The 23,758-nt window shown below is 38.8% G+C and overlaps 1 protein-coding gene across 3 annotated transcripts in view; it reads left to right on the forward strand.

The window, feature by feature from the left end:
* virma (vir like m6A methyltransferase associated) overlaps positions 1 to 23,758 on the forward strand; it is a 107,528-nt gene that overhangs the window by 75,565 nt on the left and 8,205 nt on the right. For all 3 annotated transcript variants that reach the window (XM_043688052.1, XM_043688054.1, XM_043688053.1), the window contains exons 17-22: positions 5,086 to 5,218; positions 9,168 to 9,320; positions 12,771 to 12,931; positions 13,515 to 13,611; positions 16,413 to 16,579; positions 19,989 to 20,314. In XM_043688052.1, coding sequence (XP_043543987.1) covers positions 5,086 to 5,218; positions 9,168 to 9,320; positions 12,771 to 12,931; positions 13,515 to 13,611; positions 16,413 to 16,579; positions 19,989 to 20,314 — 1,037 coding nt within the window. The remainder of the gene's footprint in view (positions 1 to 5,085; positions 5,219 to 9,167; positions 9,321 to 12,770; positions 12,932 to 13,514; positions 13,612 to 16,412; positions 16,580 to 19,988; positions 20,315 to 23,758) is intronic.

Raw genomic sequence — 23,758 nt, forward strand, 5'->3', positions numbered from 1 at the left:
TGGGCCGGGTGCTAGCAGATGGGACTAGATTGGGTTGGGATATCTGATCGGCAAGGACAGGTTGGACTGAAGGGTCTGTTTCTGTGCACTACATCTCTATGACTCTAATATTCCAAAAGTGGCCTAACCAATGTCCTGTACAGCCATTACATGACCCCTCAACTCATGTACTCAATTCACTGACCAATAAAGGCAAGCATACCAAATGCCTCCTTCACTATCCTGTCTACCTATGACTCTACTTTCAAGGAACTATGAACCTGCACTCCCAGGTCTCTTTCTCCAACAACAATCGCCAGAATCTTCCCGTTAAGTATATAAATCCTGCCCTGATTTGCATTAACAAAGTACAGCACCTCACCCTTACATAAATTAAACTCCACCTGCCACTCCTTGGCCCATTAGCTTAACTGATCAAGATCTCATTATATTCTGAGGTAACCTCCTTTGCTGTCTGCTGCACCTGTTGTCATCTGCAAACTTACTAACCATACCTCCTATGTTCTCATTAAAATAATTTATATAAATGACAAAAAGTAGTGAACCCAGCACCTGTCTTTGTAGCACACTGCTGGTCACAGGCCTCCAATCTGAAAAGCAACCCTCCACCACCATCCTCTTTCTTATTCCTTCATGTCATGTGATTTCTAGGAAGCCTTGTTTACCAAGTATCTCCATTGTCCACCTTTCAAAGATTGTTTTGAAGAAACCTCTCTAGGTATGTCCATAAAACTCAAAATAAATTCTTTTTTCCACAGTCGTTCAAAACTTAATCCTTCTAGCCATGTTAAATATAAACATTCTTTCACCATGGTTCTCACACTTCAACCTGAACCCCCCTCAATCTACTTTGCTCCTCTTCCTGTTCAGTAATCCTTTTCTTCTATGCTACAGAGTGAAATACTTAAAGAAAAATGTAGAAAGCTTTGCCACTCCACAAAGGTTTCTTTCTATTTGAATCAACCTGTTAGGACATTTGGGGCAGATGGGACTTGAACCAGGACCTGCTGGCCCAAAGGTAGAGAGAGTACAGTTTTGCAAGATCTCTCCCACACAGGTGATTGGTAGTCTCTGATATGAAGAAGGCAGCTTGATTGTACCATGATTGGCTGGGAGCAGAGAGCTATGTAATTATTAAGTTATCTAATTTAACTTTGTACATTCAAGTGTAGTGTCTGGAGAATGCTGGGCCTTATAGACACACTCCACAGAATACATCCAAAATCTTTCTCCATAAATTGTGACCTCTGTATAAGGTGATTGTCAGTTTATGAATCATCAGAATCTTTAGCATTCTTTCTTTCATCTGGTGCTAACAAAGACATTTTCCCTGATTTGTGTTACAACCATTATAGTCAATTAATTTACTACTTCTGCTCTGATATTTGAACATCAATGAAGTCCTAGCGTCCAGTGCTGATTTTGAATTCTTCAATCATAGTCTGGATTACATAGTTAAATCTCAGAAATAGGGCTTGACCTCATAGCCTTCTGAGAATGGGTCCAGTAGTCCAATCCTGTTCAGCATGTAGATTTTTGTTGCATGTATAGATGTTTACAATAAAGACTGGCTGAATAGATTTAAATATTAATATTTTGTGAATCCTGACCTTAAATTTCATTTAATTACAAAATCTTAGGTTTTCTCTAAATTGAAATCTTTCGATAATAAGTCAAAAACACTAAGAGATGTTTTCTTGGAATTTATTCTTGCAATGACATTTCTGCAATCAGCTCCTTTTAGCTATTAAAGCTCACTGTACTCACTTAGAGTCAGAGAGTCTACAACACGGAGACAGACCCTTTGACCCAAACTGGTCCATGCTGACCAAAATGTCTGCCCACCCTAATCCCACGGCCCATATTCTTCTCTTTCCTATTCATGTATTTGCCCAAATGGCTTTTAAATGTTGTTAATGTACCTGCCTCAACCATTTCCGCTGGCAACTCATTCCATATGTGTACCACCCTTCTTCTGGACTGTTTTGGAGCATCTTTAAATATAATTCTGTCTTCTCCTGGATCAATCTTTTGGCCCGTTTTAGGGTGATTTGCAGAACAGCTCTATTGCATTGACAAACATGACCTTGAGCTTGTCATGCTGACATATTTGTGCTCTGCTATTGCAGTGTTCTAGTGAAGTTCAACACAAGTTCAAGAAAAAGCTCCTCAATCTTCTTTGTGGCCCTTTACACCCTTCTGCACTCAAAATTGAGTTTAACAAGTTAGACCATCATCATTTGTCTCAAAAGCCCTCAATATTATTTCCTTTTCAGGTTTCATGCAAAGCTGTGTTTTTCCTAAATTTTGCTTTCTGACGAGAGCATTGTTTTTTTTTACCATTTATATCTCCTATGGACCCATCGCTTGTTTCTTTTACTGAGTACCTATTCATCTGGTATTGATGCTGCTGCGAGGTCAGTGTTTCTTGCCCATTCCTAACTGCCCTGGAGGAGATGGTGGAGAGCTGTCTTCTTGAACTGTTTCAGCTCTTGGTGTAAGGGAACCTACTGTGGTATTAGTGAGGGACGTCCAGGATATTGATCCAGTGGTTGTGAAAGAGCAGCAATATAGTTTCAAGTCAGGATGATGTGTTGCTGACAGAGGAACTTGCAGGTGGTAGTATGCCAATGTATTTACTGCCCTTGTTCTTCAAGAGAGGTTGAGAGTTTGAAAGGTGATGTCTGAGGAACCTTGGTAAGTTATAACAGTGTATTTGTAGCCGGTGTACTCTGCTGCTAGTGACCATCAGCGATGAAGGAAGTAAATGCTGAAGGTGGGGATAGAATGCTATTGCTTGGGCTGCTTTGTATTGGATGCTGCCAAACTCTTGCATGTTCTTGGAGCTGCACGCATTCAGGCAAGCGGAGAGTATTCCATTGCATTCATGACTTGTGCTTTGTGGACAGGCGTTAAGGAGACAGGAAGTGAGGTACTTGCTCCATAATTCCTCACCTCTAACCTGTTGTTGTAGCTACAGTATTTATATGGCCACTTCAGTTCAGTTTGCTATCAGTGGTAACATCCAGGATGTTGGGAGTAGGGTAATGGCATTGAATGTCAGAGGCTTGATTCTCTCTTGTTGGAGATGGTCATTTCCTGCACTTTGACAGTGCAGGTGTTACTCACCGATCAGTCCAAACGTGTTGCCTCCATTTGCTAATCTTAGCAATTCTTCTGTCATGTAATATCTGCTGCCTTCCATCCTATCATGGACCTTCTTGTTTATTTTGAGTTCATCACCTTCCATCTTGCTCTTTAAAAGCTCTTTCATTTCTAGCTTTTCCAAGTTCCAATGATCTGAACTGCTGATTCCATTTTTCACAATGTAAACTGTCTGACCAGTGTTTCCAGTATTTTTTTTCAGTTTAATTTCTTGAAGAAAGGGAAAATGGTACAGCAGAATATGCGCGTAAATCAGCTTTTATTAAAGTTGTGACTGACAGGTTTGTTTGCTGATTTTATAAGCCACTTGGAGGTTTTGAAGATCTTAGGAGCAGGCTAGGTAAGGGGGAGCCAGCGATGCACTAGTGTATTTTAATTTTCTATAGTCACTGAAATATGCAGATGCAGCAAGCTATTGGGAAAGCCAGTAGTATTTTGGCCATTTTTTGCAAGAGGATTTGTGGACAAGACTGTAAATGTTTTACTTCAGTTGTACCGAACATTGCTGAGACTGTATCTGGAGTACTGTGTGCAATTTTGGTCCCATTACCCAAAGAAGGATATGTTTGCCATATTAGCAGCAGAGATTCCCAGACTAATTTTGTTTGAAAAATGCTGCTGTGTGAAAAATGATTTATTCATTTGCTAATAAAATATTTTAAAATAGTTTACTGCCTTTGAAGCTCCCAGGAAATTCCAAGATATATAAATTTAGATTAATTCCTTTCTGTGATTTTATGCCAAAGTTTCTGAAACTAAATTTGAGACTTCAGGTTTAGCCATACTGATGTCTTGTACAAATTCAGTATTACCTTCAATGACTTTTGGTGCAGGATAGAGTTTATACTTTTACTACGGCCTTTCTTGTGTGCTATAACCTGTAGTAATTGCTGGATCTTTATACCCAGAACTGGGCTCTCTGCTTCTCTATTTCTGTTAAAATTTCACCACTTATTTTGATATTGAAATTTCTAGCTGTAATCCTGCTTATCTGTCTTAAGTTCTTTTGTAGTCTTTCCTTATTCTTTGTTAGTTTTTGCCATACCCACATCTGAACATTTGATACCTTAGTAAATTTTGCGATTCTTTCTTGAGATATTCAGTCAATATTATTTATGCATATGGCTTGTAATAATAGCTTCAACACCATTTGATTTTAATTTTCAACAAATATCCTTTCTTTCAACTCTCCAACTATCTTATTTGTGCCAATATACATTGTTTATCTGTATCTTTTAAGTGATTCTTTGTAAATGGGTGATGGTGGTGTATTGGTAATGTTACTGGATTAGTAGCTGAAAATGTGTTGCTGGAAAAGCGCAGCAGGTCAGGCAGCATCCAGGGAACAGGAGAATCGACGTTTCGGGCATAAGCCCTTCCTGAAGAAGGATTAGTAACCCAGGTGATCAGACGAATATTCTGACACTACTGCACCTGGTGCAATTTAAATTGATTTAATTAATCTGAAACAACTATCACTAATTGTGTTTTTTTGAAAAAAGCCTGAGGAATGAAAATGGCCAATGACTCGAGACTCTCAGCAATGTAGTTGATTCTTAACTCTCTGAAATGGTATACTATCCAGTTCCAGGATATTAGGGACATGCGATAAGTGATGCCCACATTCCACAAAAGAATTTTGAAAAATGTTATTTGAGCATCAAAATAAACAATAATCCCTACAATTGCTATTTGTCTGCTCCAGAAAAGATATAATACAAAAGCATTAATTATCAACTTGGTCTCACATCTATTATGAACAAAACAGATCTCTCACTGCTGAGTGCAACAAAAAAATTGTGCTTCAAGTAGTACCTGAAGATGTTTTTGCCTATAACTCAATTTGGAGTGTGAAATATTAAATAATGGTTATGTTTGACTTTGTACATGGGGTTAGTCAGTCTTTTTCTTCCTCAATAGTGCTTTGAGACAAAATAATAATGCGATCCATTGTCTGCTGAAACGTGTGGTCCATAACTTCAACAAAGAAATGGCTGAGCTGGCTTCTTCATTGTTGGATTTTTTGCGCCAGATCATAAACACAGATAGTTTGGTAAGTGACAGAAATGTGTTTTATATTACTGTTTTCAGTTTTGAAATCATTTCTACAATTCCTATAAAGTGCCCTTAAGATTTGTTAAACTTGTCAACATTACTTGCAGATGTGTTTGTCAAAGTCAGTTGTGAAATTAGTAAGTCTTCAAACCTTAACTTTGGAGAAAATGACACGATTGGTTGGCAAGTTGTCTCTGGCTGAGATGTACATTCATGAACTAGCATGTGTAGGGACTTGTTCTCCTAAAAACAAAAGGAACACGTTCACATCTTGCACCTTCTTTGAATTACTTGGAAGCTTGCGAAGGCTGTGTTCCCCATTACTTTCTTCATGGCAGTGGGTGCGCCAATCAGAGTCAACTGTAATCACTCCACAATCTTTCCTTCTAATATAAATTGTTAAGATCATTTGAAGTATAATATTCTTTTATTTGTTCTGATGTGTGCAGCATGTAAAACTTCAATGACATGTCTCTGTTTTCAACAGTACTTGGTCAATGATGATGCAAAACTTGGACATTGCAGATAAAAAGACGTTTTGATGAAGTTTATCATCTTGCAGTCAATATGGAGTATGCACAGCAGTAGCATGTCAAGGGGAAAACCAGTACTTTTTCTGCATGAGGGGAGAGTCCAAGTGGATTCTGAAATAGAGAGCTGTTGTCATGGGATATGCATCAATTAATTATGATTGACAGTTAACTGTCAACTTTGTTTAAATTCTAAACTAGGCAGATTGACTGATCAGTTAGGTGAAGCCCTGAGAAATGAACCAGTAAATAATTGTCATGCCTTTTGTTCAGTTGAAATAGGTATAATGTGCATACCTGTTCTTTCTGTCTGCAAAGAATAGGTCTCTGTTTGTTAATATATTTAGTTCAAGTATACTGGTCGTTCTGCTATATCACGTGTTTTGTTAATGTGAATTTGCCATAATGCGATTAACGAATTGTTACACAGCTTCTAAAGTGTAAAGTTTTAAACCATGTGTTTGTTATAACGCAATTCCGACCCCATTGTTTAAACGATGCTGCTATCACGCGATTGTCTTATAACACGGGGTTGCATGAGAACGGAACGACCGCATTAAAGCGGAACTGACTGTACATAGGTGCACCACATTGAACCTGTTTGATTATTCTAAATTAGTAGTCAGCTTAATTCTTCTCGCACTAAAGTATCCAGAAAATGTTCAATTGCAGTCCTATTTAATGTTGGACACTATTGCATGTTTTACCAACATAGGCTGGTTGGTCATATCTTACGTATTGCAGACAGCCATGGGGATATGTTGTTTGATTAGGTCCACTAGATTTGGAATGCAGGATCTACAAATCTAGCATCACACCATTTGTCTGATCGCATCAAGAAAGGTACTGACTGTGCCCCAGCAGTTTGCAAAGCTTTTATCACCATGTCCAGTGTTAAGTGTAGTTCTGTAGCTTGACGACATATACTCAATAATCCTATGTGTTTGAAGAATTACATTGAAATCAATTTAGGATTATCAGTTGGGCTTGCATTGTATCACACTTGCATTTATTGAAGCTCCATATGAAGAACCCTGTTCTTTGCAGACAGAAAAAACATCTGCATGCACCGCATATGTTTTTTAATTTATTCATTTATGGGGTGAGGACATCGCTGGCTAGGCAGCATTTATTGCCTATCCCTAATTGCCCAGAGGGCAGTTAAGAGATCAAGCACATTGCTGTGGATCCGGAGTCAGATGTAGGCCAGAAGACGTAAGGATGGCAAATTCTTTCCCTGAAGGACATTAGCAAACCAGATGGGTTTTTCTGTCAATTGCCAATAGGGTTCATGGTCATTATTAGACTCTTAATTCTTGATATTTATCAGCCATTGTGGGATTAGAACCCGTGTCCCCAGAACATTATCTGGGTCTCTGGGTTAACAGTCCAGCTAATACCACTATGCTATCACTTCCAATCTGGTTGGACTCAGCAAATTAATTGATGAGCATTTGCTTTTGGCAGTGTCCTGACCAATCAGAGTTAACACACCTGGTTTAAAATTTAAACAAAGCTTCACAGTTAACTGTCAATGAGCATTAATTGGTGCATTCCTCAGACAACACCTCTACCAATACAGCATAAATTTATATTTCCCTTTATATTGTTACCATGTATACTCAAGTAAAAGCTGAAAAATGTGTTGCTGGAGAGCACAGCAGGTCAGGGAGCATCCAAGGAGTAGGAGAATCGACATTTCGGGCATAAGCCCTTCTTCTGGAATTATTGGATAAAGAGAATAGACATAAATGAATTAGTAATTATTCCATCTGCCTTTTCTTTGTTCTCTTGTTATTCTCTTTTGATAAAAAAAAAGCTTACCTTGGAGAGGCAATTACATCATTGGTGCAGCTAAGGGCTAGACCGGAATCCCAGAATGTAGCAGGAGAGCTGGCCGATCAAAGTCCCGGGGCGGGAGAGCCGGCAGACCAGAGTCCTGGAATGGAGCAGGACACCCGGCCGAGCAGAGTCCCGGAATGGAGCAGGACAGCCGGCCGAGCAGAGTCCCGGAGTGGGAGAGCCGGCAGACCAGAGCCCTGGAGCGGGAGAGCCCTTCCTGAAAAAGGGCTTATGCCCGAAACGTCGATTCTCCTACTCCTTGGATGCTGCCTGACCTGTGCTTTTCCAGCAAAACATTTTTCAGCTCTGATCTCCAGCATCTGCAGTCCTCACTTTCTCTTCATATTTCTTAAGTTCATTATTGAATGAGTACAATAGTTAGTATAATTAGTATTCACTTTATGTATGGTTGTTCCGCTCCGGTCTTCCAGCTGTCCTGCGCTGTTCTGCCAGCCATCCTGTTTGGCCCTGGGGATCTGTTCTGCTGGCTGTCCTGCTCCGTTCTGGGATTCCGTTCTGCCAGCTGTCCTGCTCCATTCCAGGCCTCTGGTCTGCTGTCTGTCCTCTTCTGTTCTGCTAGCAGTCCGGCTCTGTTCCGGGACACTGGTCTGCTGGCCGTCCCGCTCCGTTCTGGAACTCCGATCTTCTGGCTGACCTGCTCCAGTTTGCCGGCCGTTCCCCTCCGTTCCAGGACTCCAATCTTCCAGCCATCCTGCTCTATTCTACCGGCTGTCCTGCTTTCTCTGGGACTTCATTCTGCCAGCTGCCTTGCTCCGTTCTGGGACTCCGTTCCGCAGCCGTCCTGCTCCATTCAGGACCTCCGGTCTGCCAGTCATCCTGCTCCACTCCGGGCCTCCGGTCTGCTGTCTGTCCCCTTCTGGTCTGCCAGCCGTCTGGGACTCTGGTTGCCGGCTTTCCCGCTCCAGGACTCTGGTCTGCCGGCTCTCCCACTCCGGGACTCTGCTCGGCCGGCTGTCCTGCTCCATTCCGGGACTCTGGTCTGCCAGCTGTCCTGCTCCATTCCGGGACTCTGGTCTGCCGGCTCTCCCGCTCCGGGACTTTGATCGGCCAGCGCTCTTGCTCCATTCTGGGATTCGGGTCTAGCCCTTAGCTGCACCAATGATGTCATTGCTTCTCCAAGGCAAGTTTTTTTTATCAAAAGAGAATAACAAGAGAACAAAGAAAAGGCAGATGGAATAATTACTTATTCATTTATGTCTATACTCTTTATCCAATAATTACTGTAATTCATTGTGTCTTTTTTGTTGTTTAGAGATCAGCTGGGCTTCTAATGATATGGAATGAATTTTTGATGGGCACGAATTTCAGCCCCTCAAAAGTATCCATGAAATATTTGACCCCATAAATTTAATCTTAAAACGTAGTGTAAAAAATTTGACTCTTACACGAGTATATACAGTATTTCTGTGAATTGTCCTAACAAATACAAGACAAAAAGCTTCAACAAAATACATCTCTATCAATACTCACGCGATTAGGCATAGCACATTAGCTTATTGAATACATTTCTTATGGATTCGGATTTACAGTTTCATGTAATAATGTATTTTACAGGGTAATTGTGGCGATGAAGGTGCTCCTATGGAAGTAGATGGTTTCCAAACTCCCCGTTCTTCAGCACTCAGTGGTGCAGAAGTGAAGCAGCTCCTAAAATGGAAGGAATCTGCAGATGATCATTTGCTGTTTGAACTGGATAAAGTTGTTACGGTATGAGCTTTTATAAAGGCACTGTATCAGGTGGTTGAAAATGATCCAGCTGTTTTTGTCTGTGTTTTTCAAGACCTAATTGTTTTGACAGAAAACTATCTATGTTTTTAAGAAAAGTAAGAGATTATGCATCATATTAAGAGTTTCTATATAAACATTACTTTTGAGTGTTAGACATGACACGCTTTAGACTATTATGTTCCCTTCTACCACCATGGTGGCAATGGAGGAGTTAGTTGGACTGCTGGTGCATTTCTTTGCTTGACCATATATCAGCTTGGGTAGGTGCCTTTCTGAAATGGAGAGAACAGTTGAAAGGAATAGGGATATTAAAATAATCTGCTTGTAGTTGCGGCAGAATATGAAAGTAAAGCCTGTTACACCCTGAGCAAGAGGGAAAAAAAAATCCTGCTTCATTGGATAGAATTCTTTAGAGAAGGAATAAACAGGATAGATAAACAGGAAGCAATGAATGTAATATAGGATGTAATATATTTAGATTTTCAGGTGGTGATGGAGAAAATACCACACATTAGGGTACATAATAAGGTAAGAGCCCATGATAGTGGAGATAGCATATAGAAACCTTGTAAATAGGAGCAGGTATAAACTATTCAACCCTTTGAGCTTGCTCCACTATTCCATATGATCACAGCTGATCATCCATCTCAGTACCATGTTCCCCCTTTATCCCCATATTCTTTGATTATTTTCGTCCTAAGAACTAAATTAAAGTACTTGAGTTTTGGGTAGTATATTGAAGTGGATAGCAATGGCAGACAGGAAACAATGAGTAGGACTAAATGGGTTGTTTTCCTGAATGGCAGGCCAGGGGACTAGTGCAAGATCACAGGGTTTAAAACTAGGCCCCTAGCTATTCACAAGGTATATTAATAATTTAGATGAGAGAACTAAATATAGTATCTCAAAATTTCCAATGACACAGCTGGATGAGCTGTAAGGAGGATGCAGAGATGCTTCAGTATGATTTGGATAAATTGAGTGAGTGGGCAAATGCAGTATAATGTGGATAAATGAGGTTGTCCACTTTGGTAGCAAAAACAGGAAAGCAGATTATTATCATAATGGTGGTAAGTTGAGAGAAGGGAATGTGCAATGAGACCTGGGTGTCCTCGTACAGCAGTAACTGAAGGTAAGTGGTAGGAGGTCAAGAAGGAAATGGAATGTTGTAGTGAGAGGATTTGAGTTCAGGAGCAGGGATACCTTGTTGCAATTATAGAGGTCTTAATGAGACCATGCCAGGAATATTGTATAAAATTTTGTTATCCTTATCTGATAAATGGAGTGTAGCAGATTAATTTCTGGATTGGAAGGGACAAAGTATGAGAAGAAGTTGAATGGGTTGGGATTATATTCACTGGAGTTCAATAGAATGATGGGAGGATTATATTAAAACATATAAAATTCAAATAAGACCAGACTGGTTCGAACCTGGATCCTTGAATCTAGTACGATCCCTAATTTCCCTTGTTAGCCACAGTTAAACCACCTTTCTTGTTTTAGTTTTGCCAGAAATGATTGAACAGAGAGGATTGACTAACTAATAGAAAGCAGAGTTGTGATAATTGGGCATATTCAGGAAAACAACGTGTAACTCATGGGGTGTCACAGAGACTAGTACTGGGCCCACAGTTATTCATAATGTATGTTAATGACTTGGATGAGGAATGTGCACCATGCCGACCAGATATCCCAACGTAATCTAGTCCCACTTGCCAGCACCTGGCCCATATCCCTCCAAACATTCCTATTCATATACCCATCCAGATGCCTTCTAAATTGTACCAGCCTTCAGGAGCTGAAAATTATTAAAATAGAAAAAGACTACAGAAACCACAGAATGTGAATCAAAAAAAAAGTATCCAAGTTCATTGGGTAATAAGGAAGGCAAATTGAATATTTTCCTTTATTTCAAAGGGAATAGGGAATTTTATTCAAACTGTAGAACCCACTAGTCAGACCACAGCTGGAATACTGTGAATATCTTTGGATGCCTTATCTAAGGAAAGTTAAACTGGCTTTGGAGACAGTCCAGAGAGGATTCACTTGGCTGATCCTGTACGGACGGATTGTCTTATAAGAAGAGGTTAAGTTGGTTACGCTCAGAAAAATTTGGAGATTAGAAGAATGAGAGGGACCTTATTAAATACACAAGATTATTAGAGGACTTCAGGTAGATTCAGAGAGGTTGTTTATTTGTGGGATAGCCTAGGACCAGAAAGCATAAATCTCAGATTAAGTGGTCACACATTTAAAACAGGGATGAGGATTTATTTTCTCCAAGGATAATGAATCGCTTGAATTCTTTGCAACAGCGGGTTGTTGAGCCTGGGTCATTAAATATATCCAAGGCTGTGATGGTCAGCTTTTTAACTGGTAAGGGAATCGAGGGTTATGGGGAAAAGGCAGGAATATGTCGCCATGATCTAATTGAATGGCAGAGAGCAGACACAATGGGCTGAATAGTCTGCTACTGCTCTGACATCTTATGGCTTTAAGGTCGTCTTGTCAACACCCTAATTGCATTAGACACCTAGTGAGTTATGAAATTATAAATTTGCTTATTCAACATTACAGAGAATCCTCATTAACAAAATGTTTTGACAAATGCATTTGTAGCCCAGAGCACTAAATATCTTATTATCCCTAGGTATTACTACAATTCTCAGGTTTTCTTAATCAACAATGCTTTTGTCAATTCACAATAGCTTATTTGGCAAAATTGTATTTTTCTGCCTTTTTATGGAGTTCTCTTCCAGATGACCTAACTTTGCACAAATCTTCTGACTTCAGAATTCCCTTTGGAAGAAACACTCCAAAGGAAAGACTGACTGCTGTCATTTAAATAAAACTTGCTATAGCTTTCTTTTTGAAGCAGATAAATCACTGCCTTTCTCATGTTTTACTTCCTTGATATGTATTCATTATTAACTTGCAGCCATTTCATACGAAATTCTGCATTACTCAGAAATGACATTGGATGATTTGAAAATGCGTTAAGACCAATGTAATCCTGACCTCAGCTGGGTGAAAATACTACTTTATTCATATACTAAGAGCTCTGCAAAGAAGTGGTTACATATTGCACTTCCATGTTATCCTGTTAGTCTCAAATGGGATTGAGTCTGAAAGTGAATGCACATTTGAGAATTAAAACATTCAGCTTTTTTTGAATCAAAGAGACTTGAGGGTAGTTGAGATAATATTTGCAACAATGGGCAGTGCATTATTATCTACAAATAACTGCATTTTTAAGCTATTTATTGGTAATGGTGAGTGCTTTGTAATAAATATTTCCAAAATATTTGTTACTGTATTCTGTGATAAATTAGTCTCACCTTTAATGGATTTTATTGCTGTCCTCCTGTTCTTTGAAGTATATGTGCCAGGGAGGCAGATTTATAAATATAAATTTCTTTGTCAATATAGGAACTGTGTAAAGAGGATGATAGTTTCGACTCTTTATTAGAAAATGTTGTTGGATTGCGGCAGATGTTAGAATCAACTACAGATGTATTGCCTGTTACTACACAAGATGTGGAACCTGTTCTTCCTGTTTCTGAATCTCTTCCAGTCCAGTTTAACAACAGGTAAAGAAGCTATATCTTTGAATCTTCAAAATATGTTATTTTCAGTCATCATTTGTTCATGGGGCCAGTATGACTAGCTTCAAAGTATTGCATATTTCTTTAAAAAAAAGCTCATTGCTATGACAGTGAGCTTCAAGATGAGCAATTGAGTCCAACGCTTAAAGTAAAGACTATGTTTTGAAACCTTATGAGATCTAAAAGAACCATTGCAAATATTTTCTGCAATCATGTTCTTGTGAAGCTCAATTTTATAACTGTTTTCGACTGTTCAGTCAGATCAAGATCAATTGATCCAGCTGAACAGTTCAAAATGGTTATAAAATTGATCTTGATTAAAAAAGCTCTCGTGGTCTGTAAATAGTTTAAATTTGCTTTCTTCCAGCAGTCTCTCACTTCTTAGCGTGTTACAGTTCAGGTGACTTCACACCTGAATTACATTATACAAGTGGAATAATTTTAGTATCAATCTAATTCACATTTTCTAAGCATTAAATGTTTTGAACTTCAACCTTAAAAGATCTGACTATCAATTAGGTTCTGTATTTCCAGACAGGACTGAAGAAAAGCCTTTGTTTTCTTCTAGGACAGCATATGTCTTGGCAGATGTCCTGGATGACCAGCTAAAGACATTATGGCTTTCCCCGTTTCAAACCGAAGAGATTGACACAGATATAGATATGGTAAATACAAACTTTAAGCACATCTGAATTATAAGCAAAAGCTGTGGAGTTAAATTCAATTGATTGATTAAATCCAGAATTAAAAGCTAATTTTCAGTATTGTTGACTGCAAAATTATCAGATTATTGTAAAAACTCATATAGTTCACCAGTGTTTTTGGGCAAGGCAATCCTGATGTCCTTACCTGGTCTGGTCAACATGCAATTCAAGACCCGTACAATGAGATTGACTCCTAAATGCCCTCTGAAATGTCCTAACTGTCAGTAGTATCAAACAACCATATAAAGTCAAAATAGAATACAATGGACCACCTGCCGTTCACCAGGCACTGGAAATAACAATAACCCATCCTATGCAAATAGTCTTCCTTAATAACATTGGGAGCTTATGCCAAAATTGAAGCGTTGGAATAGTCATTAAACAGCATAACAGGCATACCATGCGGCCAATGTCCTAGATGCCTCATTGCCATCTCTCAGTATGTACTTCCCATTAACAGGATGGATCCACCAAATGTGGTGGCACAGTGGCATTTAGCTGAGAGATAATTGCTTTGGGAGTTCTCAACATTGACTCTAGAATCCATGAGGTTCTCATGTCATGGGGGTCATGTGTGCAATTTAGTTTCTTGTTGTTTGCCAAATGCTACCCACCCATAGGTGATAAACCAATACTTGTCCATGTTGAGCACCACTTGGAAGAAGCACTGAAGGTAGCAAGGTGGCAGAATTTAGTCTGGATGGCAGATTTCAACATGCATCACCAAGCTCATGTCACCACTACTAACCACATTGGCTGAGTCCTGAAGGACATAACTCCCAGATTAGACTGCAGCAGGTGGCAAAAGGCAGCCAGAAAGGAGATGCCATTTGACCTACCTTGTCACAGTTTACCTCGCGCTGATGCAGTTGCCTGTAACCGTATAACTAACAGTGTCTACCACACAGTCCTTGTGGACATGTAGGTGGGTTTTCTTACTGAAGGCACTGTCCATCTTGTTACCTGGCTCCATCATAGTACTAAATGGGACAGATTTAAAAAGATTTATTGATGTACATAGATGCTAAGATGTAAAGAGTATAGGTTTAGATACAGAGAGAATTTGATAATAAGACAGCAGCTAAATAAAAGAGAATCTGTAAGTCTTCTAATGGCATGTAAATGCTAATTGGGCAGTAAGGGGCAGACATGGATCCAGTAGAGTTCTGGGTGGTAATGTATGCTTGGAGATGCAGAGCAAAGCTAGAACTCTGAGTAAGCATGGATACAAAGTATTCATTGAGGAAAAGGATGCTGCCAAAATATTGATAAATGCAGAGGTAGTAGAGATATTGGCTGGCTTAGAAAATTGATACTCAGGTTACACTGGTAAGTCTTTTGATACTTAGGTTTTAGAAACAATAATTGAAGCACTTCGAGAGGTGTGAGATATCTAAGGAGAGCTAGCACAAATTTGTATAGGGCAGATTGCCTTGACTAATCAAAGTGAATCTTGTGAAGAGGAACAGCAAGGGTTGTTGATAAAGGAAAAATAATGGCTGTGGTTTATGGATGTTAAGCAAGTGTTTGATAAAGTCCCACATAAAAGGCTGGTTCTGAAATAGAAGAATCAATGTCATCTGGGTTGAAAATTTGGTATAAGAACAAAATACAGTGACTTGCAGTACCCAGTTGTTTTTATGCCCAGAAGATGACAGACAGTGGTGATCACAAAGTTTTAAGACAAGAAATTTTGGGGTTTATATATATGCATATTCTATATATTGGAATGAAGAGTAAAATTTCAAAATTTGGCTTTGATATGAAATTTGGAGATACGGCAGATAATGAGGGTGCTAATTGACTGCATCAATACATTGGTAAACTGAATGGTAAATAAGTTGGGGTTTGATATAAAGTATTGTGAGTTTATATATTTTGGCAGAAGAGATAGTTAGAGACATCTTAAACTTAATGGCATAGTTCTAAAGAGTATATAGAGACAGAGGGACTTGGGAGCTCATATGTATTGAACTTTGAAGGTGGCAGGATTTATTGGTTAGCAAAGCATATCAAGCAATTTATCAAGGTATTGAATACATAAGGAGAAAGTGAGGTCTGCAGATGCTGGAGATCAGAGATGGAAATGTGTTGCTGGAAAAGCGCAGCAGGTCAGGCAGCATCTAGGGAACAGGAGAATCGACGTTTCGGGCATTAGCCCTTCTTTCGGGCTAATGCCCGAAACGTCGATTCTCCTGTTCCCTAGATGCTGCCTGACCTGCTGCGCTTTTCCAGCAACACATTTCCATCTATTGAATACATAAGCAAAGAAAATATTTTGACTGCTCTGGTTAGGCCGCAATGTTAATGTCGGTTATGGTCACTACACTTGAAAAAGGATATGAGTGTCCTCGAGAGGGGACAGATGATGTCATCAGGAGAGTTTCAGGGATGAGATTTCTTTAGCTGCAAGGCTAGGTTGGAGAAGCTGGGGTTGTTCATCTTAAAGTAAAGGAAGTTGAGAGGAGATTTGATAGAAGTATGAAAGGTTGTAGTAAAACTACAAGTTAGATACAGAATGGCTGTTCTCATTCTCTAAGGACAAGGTTAGACATGGATTTAAGGTTTTGGGCAAGAGATGTAGAGGAGGATAGAGCAAGGGAATATGAATGATTGATTGGATTGTGCTATAGAGCATGGACTCAGTGGACCAAACGGCTGCCTTCTGTGCTATGACTCTGATTTTGGCATTCAAACTCCTGTGTATGCTTTAATGGATTAGGCGTCTTGTATTAATTGGCTGATGATAATATTTTATTCAGGTCAAGGTTGACTTGATTGACCTAGCTGAGAAGTACTGCTGTGATATGGATCTGAAAGCAGAACTGGAAAGATCATTCCTTTCAGAACCCTCGTCTCCTGTTGTAGCCAAGGTAGCAAAAGGCTTTAAACTGGGAAAACACAAGCATGAAACCTTCATTACTTCCAGGTGAGATGTCAAAGTTGACCCTCTTGAAACTACAAGGTAAAAACATTAGTAAATAATTTTACTGTTCTGTAGGTCTTTAGTGTACTTAACAGAATTATCTATGTTATTTGAATATAAATGATGTTTACAGTAAGTATAATAGTTTTTTCTACCTTTTTATCTATCACTCCATGCTTTTGAACAAGTTACAATATTTTCATATCTCTCTTTATATAACAATACACTTGTTTTAAAAAAGATTTTTATTTCGCAGTTGGTTAGCTCAGTTGGCTGGACAGCTGATGTGTGATGCAGAATAATGCCAACACCGTGAGTCTTGTTATCAAGAATGTCATCAAGATGACGCAGAGTAGAGCTTGTCTGCTCCGACTGCTTTTCTCTCCTTTTCTTTTTTCACTTTTTCTTTTTACTTACCTCTTGTCCTAAGCTCAGACAGCATTAGCAGTAGCGAGGATTCCCAGTATAGACTTGAGTGATCCCAGTGCACACCTCGTGGTGGTGGTGGTAAGTGGACCTAGAATAGACCCGAGTGACCTCTTACTTTTCCAGGGTGAGCATGGGACCTGACATCTGAATAGGTGGCTACTACATTGGTGGAGGCAACATCAGCAAGGTAGGCCCAGTGGGCAATGATGGCGCCTGAGCATTGGTGACTTTGTTGTTGAGTCCGGCGTTTGTGACAGTGAATTGGTGGCAACAGGATATCACAGTGACGTTGGCAAGGTGTGCCCAGTCGCAAGAGATGCGACTCTGACATTGGTTGGTTTGGCACAGGTAGTGGCGAGGCAGTGATGAAGGAAAATCGGCCCAGCAGTGAAAGATGGTGCCTGAAGAGTGGTCACTTCTGCATTGGTTAGGTCTGATGTAGACAGTGATGCGGTGGTGGAGGAGGGATGGCAGCAGGACTGATGGGCTCTCCCTAAGCTATATCTTACTTTTTTTTGTTATCCTTAAAACTAATCAAAATAGTGTTGGATCGTGGCGACTGTCAAAAAGCTTTTCATTGTATTTTACTGCTTTTATCGCTGTAAAATACACCTGACAATAAAATCAATCATTCATTCATTCAGCTGAGATTAGCATGAAGGACTCAACTTCTCCCCTCGCCTGAGGTGAGGTGACCCTTGAATTAAATCATCACCAGTTGTTTCTCTCTAGTGAGAGAGCAGCCTTGGTGGAATTGGCCATGATAAATTTGGGGCTATGGGCATGGGTCCGGGTGGGATGCTCTTTGAAGGGTCTGTACAGATTTGATGTGCAGAATGACCTCTATCAGCACTCTGCATTGCTAAGTTTTGATCTCCATGCCACAGAAATCTTGAAGTCCAATAAACGCTTAACAAAAAAAAAGCCTATGTCAGTGCTAGTTCCACACCAGGAACTGGCTATCCTCACCTCGTTCCTTTACTCTTTCCCTTGAAATGTTTCGTAAAATTCTTTTACACGCACTAATTAAGCTGGATATTAATTTTTTGGTCAATAGCCTGTTGTAGTAAAACATTCTGTGTGTTAATGATATCTACGGAAACATTTATTCTTTAACTTCTCTCTTCATAGAATCAAATTTATCATGAGCACAATCTCATTGTTACTGATTTAGCAATGAGTATAAACCATCTTTGACTATCTCTTGAAGCTTTAAAGACCTGAGAACCTTTGAAAATACTTGATTCTTCCTTGATCTTCTCTTTGTCAGTGGAAGAGTCTTAATATTACAAATCTTGAAGATATTATGATTATTGCTACTCGTTTTTGAAGTGAATTTAGCAACTTTGTTGTATATGGCCCAGAAATCTAGCACCCTACATCTGGTGTAATTCATCTCAACACACTTTACATCTATGTAAGACCAAGAATTCCACATGCTTGTTTTTGTTGACTGTTATACTGACACTCTCATATTTTTAAAATTTATTTTCTTTAAGAATTGTTCCTCTAATCTTAACACTTAACTCTTCTTTTCGTTCAAGTAAACAGCTAAGTAAAATTTCTGTTTATTAACCAGCATCTTCCTCTGCCTGCCCTTTCTCTGAATCTTTTTGTATTTTCATGCATTCTTCTTCAATCCCATAGAATTTAATATAACCAGTAAGCTTCTGTTGTGTCACTATCTAACTATAAATTGAAAATGAGGTCCAGACGCACATTCCTGGGGTAAACAGCCTTACCCACATCAAGAAGCAGTTTTGTTCTACCATATTTATTGCATTCCCTTTAACTCTACAGTTTGGGCGTTCCTCAAATTTAATTAAGGTGGTTAAGCATATTCTAACCTTCACACATCCATGCTGCCTATCCATGAATACAGTGGTCTGGCTTACTTTGTACCCCTCTTTTTTTTTAATGCTGATGTGACATTTGCTCCTCTGCTGGCCTTTTTTCCAATTCTGATTTTGACTTTATTAATTCCACCTTCTCCCCAACCTCCTGGGATTGCATTGAAGTATAAGAATCACCCATGAAATCTATTCTGCCATTCGATCAGATCACAGCTGATGTGTGACCCACAGTTGTCTTATATTCCTTCATGCACTTGGTTAGCAAAAGTCTGTCAATCACAGATTTATAATTAACATTTGATATGATTTGCAAAAAAGACCATCCTTTGCATGTAGGTATGTCTCATTTAAATAGCATGAGAAGGGAGTCTGTGAATCTGATGTCTCATTTGCAAGTAAAAATAAAGTTTGACGTTGGGGGTGGATTAGTTGAATTAACATCAGCCCAGCATACCCATAGCATATTCAAAAACACCCACTCCACTCCCTTGATTTAAATGTGTTCCATATTGATGGAATGATGATTTAATGATTCTGTTGACTAGAAATATAAATATCCCACATGAACTGGAACTGAGAAGTTGCAGCTGAGTTTCTGTTGAATGTGGACAGTAATACACAATTGCCTCAATCTTGGTACTAATAATATCATTACTTAAAGAAGTTCCAGGTGGTTTGATATAGAAACAGCAAATATCTGACTGGAAGAGTACCAGTTTTGGAAGAAGAGATTAGACCGATTATTTACATATATGTCTGCTATAATCACTTTGTGATTAAAATCGGAAGGCATTCCAATCTTTAGTGCAGTTACCTTGCACTTTTAGGAGGTGAAAAATGAAATTTCTTTTCAAGATTTTAATTTGATCTAAAGGAAGCACCTATCCAGTAGATGCAAGACCGCTGAACAGTTCTGAAAGAGGGGTTGTTATGGAAATCAGACTTCTAAGGAAATTTATGTTTACTATCTTAACTTAAACTGAATGTAATCATTAACCAAAAATATAATTAAAGTATGCTTTTTGTGCGGTTCTGTAAGTTCTAATTGCATTTTTGAGTGATGGTATGTGTAACAATATTGTAGAATTGTTTACATTTTTTATAAAATGTATTTCTCAATTCTATTTTAGTGGAAAATCTGAATATATAGAGCCTGCCAAACGAGCCCATATAGTACCACCTCCCCGAGGTCGAGGCAGAGGGGGATTTGGGTCAAATTGTAGACCTCATGATATATTTCGGCAACGGAAGCAAAACACAAGCAGACCGCCTTCAATGCATGTGGACGATTTTGTAGCAGCAGAGTGCAAAGATGTTCCTTCCTCTGGTCCACCCCCAGCAAAAAGGACAAATAAAGGACCTCAGAAAGCTCCTCGTGGTGGATTTTCTGGAAATAGAGGAGGTCGTGGTGTCTTTCATAATCAGAACCGTTTCTTTTCTCCACCTGCTCCCAAAGGTTTGTTTCCATTTACCCTATAGATGTTTGCCATATGATTTAGTGTGATAGTGAGAAAATTGAAATAATTTGGTTATTTGTATTTTCATTTCTTTCTCTTAGTATTTCAGCAAGAACTATTTTCAGGAGGCTCAATGGAATCAGAGTTAGTTCCCTCACATTGCAAAGTAGCACATAAAGTTACAATTCTCAAAAATGCGAATAAATCTAACCTAGGAAACAGTTGGTCATTACATTTATTATTGGTAAGATGTCTGAAAGGATTCAGAGACATTCTCTTATGATCACTGGAAAAGGCAAGGGATTCTCAACATGACTTTTAGAAAAGAACGTTTTTCGTTATGAACTTGATTTGACATTTTTGGAAGTATTGTAAGTTAGTGACTGAAGGCTACCTAGTTGGTAATATCCACGGGGACTTTCAGAAGCTTTGAAAAGGGTGCCTCATTCGATTACTTTGAGATGAAATCCTGTGGTAACACTGGGAACTTGATATGCTGGATCAAGAATTAGCTCAGATTGTACAACTAAAGGTTTGTAGTCAAAAGTTGTGTATCACCCTGCAGGCAGTGGTGTCCACCAGAGAAATTTTAGAATGGTTACTGTTTACTGTTATCACTGTAATTAGCAATCATGATAGTGTAGCAGGTATGATTATGTTTTAAGATAATAAAATTTGTTCAAGGATTAAAACAATTGATTAAGATGTGCAGGAGGAATGGACCCAAATAGAGGCATATGACAGATTAGATAAGTGTGATGCCATGCATGTAATAGTAACAGAGTACATTTATCATTTACTGGGAATAAAAATGAAAGGAATTAAGAGGGAAAGTATCAAACTGTTATTGAGGTTTCATAAACATTACAGAGGCTATGGTCAAAACGAAAACCTAGCTTTTCACAACTAGGAAGTTCTATCCCTTTTTTGGTTGAAAGAAGATGTGCTCATATTTGTCTACATTAAAATCCAATTAGCACAGTTTTTCCCATATACTTACGCCACTTTTTTTTTAATTTTATGCTTCCATCTATGCTGCTTATCATGTCCCTTGTACTTGCACTATCTACAAATTTGGATAGTTGGCTATCTACTTGATGATGAACAGATAAGATGAAAAATAAATTAAGCTAACAATGTAGATCTTCGTGAGACTTCAGTATACACCCTTCAGTACAAATCGAAGGAGATAACGTTTAATTGGGAATACAAGTAATTGGTCACACCACATGTGGAGTACTGTGGCCAGTTTCGAACATCTTACAATAGGTAATATACAGAGCTTGCAAACAATTCAGAGGTGAATTAAGAGAATGATTTCTAACTGTAAAGAATCATACTTCCTCCGGCTTAAAAAAAGCATCTACTTAATTTAGAGCAGCATAGATTTGAAGATGATCTGATTTAGTTAAGTAAGGTAATGAAGTGACTCCGTTGTGCCTGTTGATCGGTTATTTCAGTTTGGCAAATTGGGGGAACCAGGGACAAACATTTAAACTATCAAAAATTGGAACAGACTGAAGGTTAGGTGCTGTTTTTTTTCCCTGTTTGAGCCTGTGGAATGTAATGCCAACTTGTCTGGAGTGTGCTGTTCCTCTGCATACCTTCGGGGTGGGGTCTGGATTATTTCTTGGTTGGGGTAAAATTATGTGGTACATGATTAGCTGAATCTCTTTAGTCAGGTTTCCGCTCCTGCTAAAGCACCCTTAATGGCACTGCACAGAGTCACAAATGACATCTTCTTTGATATTGATTGTGCTTTTACTTGGTTGATCACATCATCCTGATTCAATAAACTTGCTTCTATTGTCCAGCTGAGTGGGACTGGCCTCATTTTGTTAAACTCCTTAAGAGTTCAATCATAACCCAACCAGTAGATACAATGGGTTTTCTTCCCACTCCTATTTGTCTTACCTCAACCTCAGATTTTTGATAAGTTCCTGGTCGATTTCTAACCTAACTGAATAAACCTGCTTTTGCCAAATGTCCCTTAGTACAATTTGGTTAGCAAAAATGCATCAATCTAAGGTTTAAAAGTAACAACACATTAATTGCCATTTAGGATAAGAATTCCAAACTTTTACTTTGGTTTGTAGAGGTGTTAGCTAACTTCTGAAAGTCTGACCTTTATTTTGTTTTTACAATACTCATTCTGTTCTCGACACCTCAATCAAATTAAACCGTTCTTCGTGAGATTTCAGTATTGACAGTGTGCCATTTAGAGTACTTGCTCTTATCTTTATTTTATCTTGCCACTCTACCACATTCTAACCAGATCAATAATATACCTACAATTCTATTAATTTCACCTTAAGCTAACAGTGTTTCATGAGGGATTTCGTCAAAAGCTTTCTGGAAGACCACTATAAATGAAATTCTTTCCACTTCAAAAGTTCAATCTGGTTAATCTTTCTAAAATCGCTACACTGTCTCTGATCAGCTGAAAATTTTCGGAGTGTTCTGTCACACTTAGCAATTGCAGACTTTAATCATTTCTGGACAATAAATGTGACGCAACTGGTCAATCATTCCCCCCCGTTTTATCTCTTTCTCCTTCAGAGATAGGTAGCAAGCTTACTTCTCAATCGTAGTGTTAGCAGTTATCATTTCCAAATGAGGAGTCCATAAGTTCTGAAGGCATTGTATGTGTGTCTTGAGGGACTAGACTGTGGAAGTTTAATATCCTGGTCTCTCTTCTTGATGATATTAAACTAACTGGTCTATAATTTCCTGCTTTCTGTCTCCCTCTTTTTCTGAATTTACAGTTTTTCTGTTCTTTAAAGCTGGGACCTTTCCAGAATCTAAGGAATGTTGGAAGATTACAACCACTGCACCAAGTCTCTGCAGCTACTTAGTTTGGGACCCGAGCTGTAGGCTAATCAATTCAAAGGGAATTGTCAGCCATAAGTCCCATTACTTTGCTTCATTATTTACCCTGGTATTCATCTCTCCCTTTTGCCTTCTAATTTTGTAGTTTATTCAGATGCCATTAGTGTCTTCTGCCATGATGACAAGTGCAAAAAATATGCATTCAAAGTCTGTCATTTCCTATTATATCATTGTTAGTTTACCAGTCTTTTCTTTTTTAAGGACCAATTTAACTGCTCTTATCCTGTTCGTATACAGGTTCTTATTTTTCATTTTAACATTTGTTTCTTGTTTCTTTTCCCCTACCTGCACTTGCACCTTTTACTTCTAATGGAGGGGCTGCAATTTTTTTTATATATACCTGGCGGGCCTTCTGTTGGCCCTGCAATCTCAGGAGCCCATCCTTTTGAATTCCATTTTTGATGTAGATCTGACCCAGAAGTGATGTCCTCACCCAGATTCCCTCCTGACAGTGGGATTAGAATCCAGAAAAAGAAGTGTCCATGACACACAAATAGTTCTTGTATTTTCTGTCATACAATTGTCACAGCAAACACATTGGTAATATTTTGTTT

Source organism: Chiloscyllium plagiosum, chromosome 4, assembly GCF_004010195.1.
Source record: "Chiloscyllium plagiosum isolate BGI_BamShark_2017 chromosome 4, ASM401019v2, whole genome shotgun sequence".
In the NCBI taxonomy this organism is placed as follows: Eukaryota; Metazoa; Chordata; class Chondrichthyes; order Orectolobiformes; family Hemiscylliidae; genus Chiloscyllium; species Chiloscyllium plagiosum.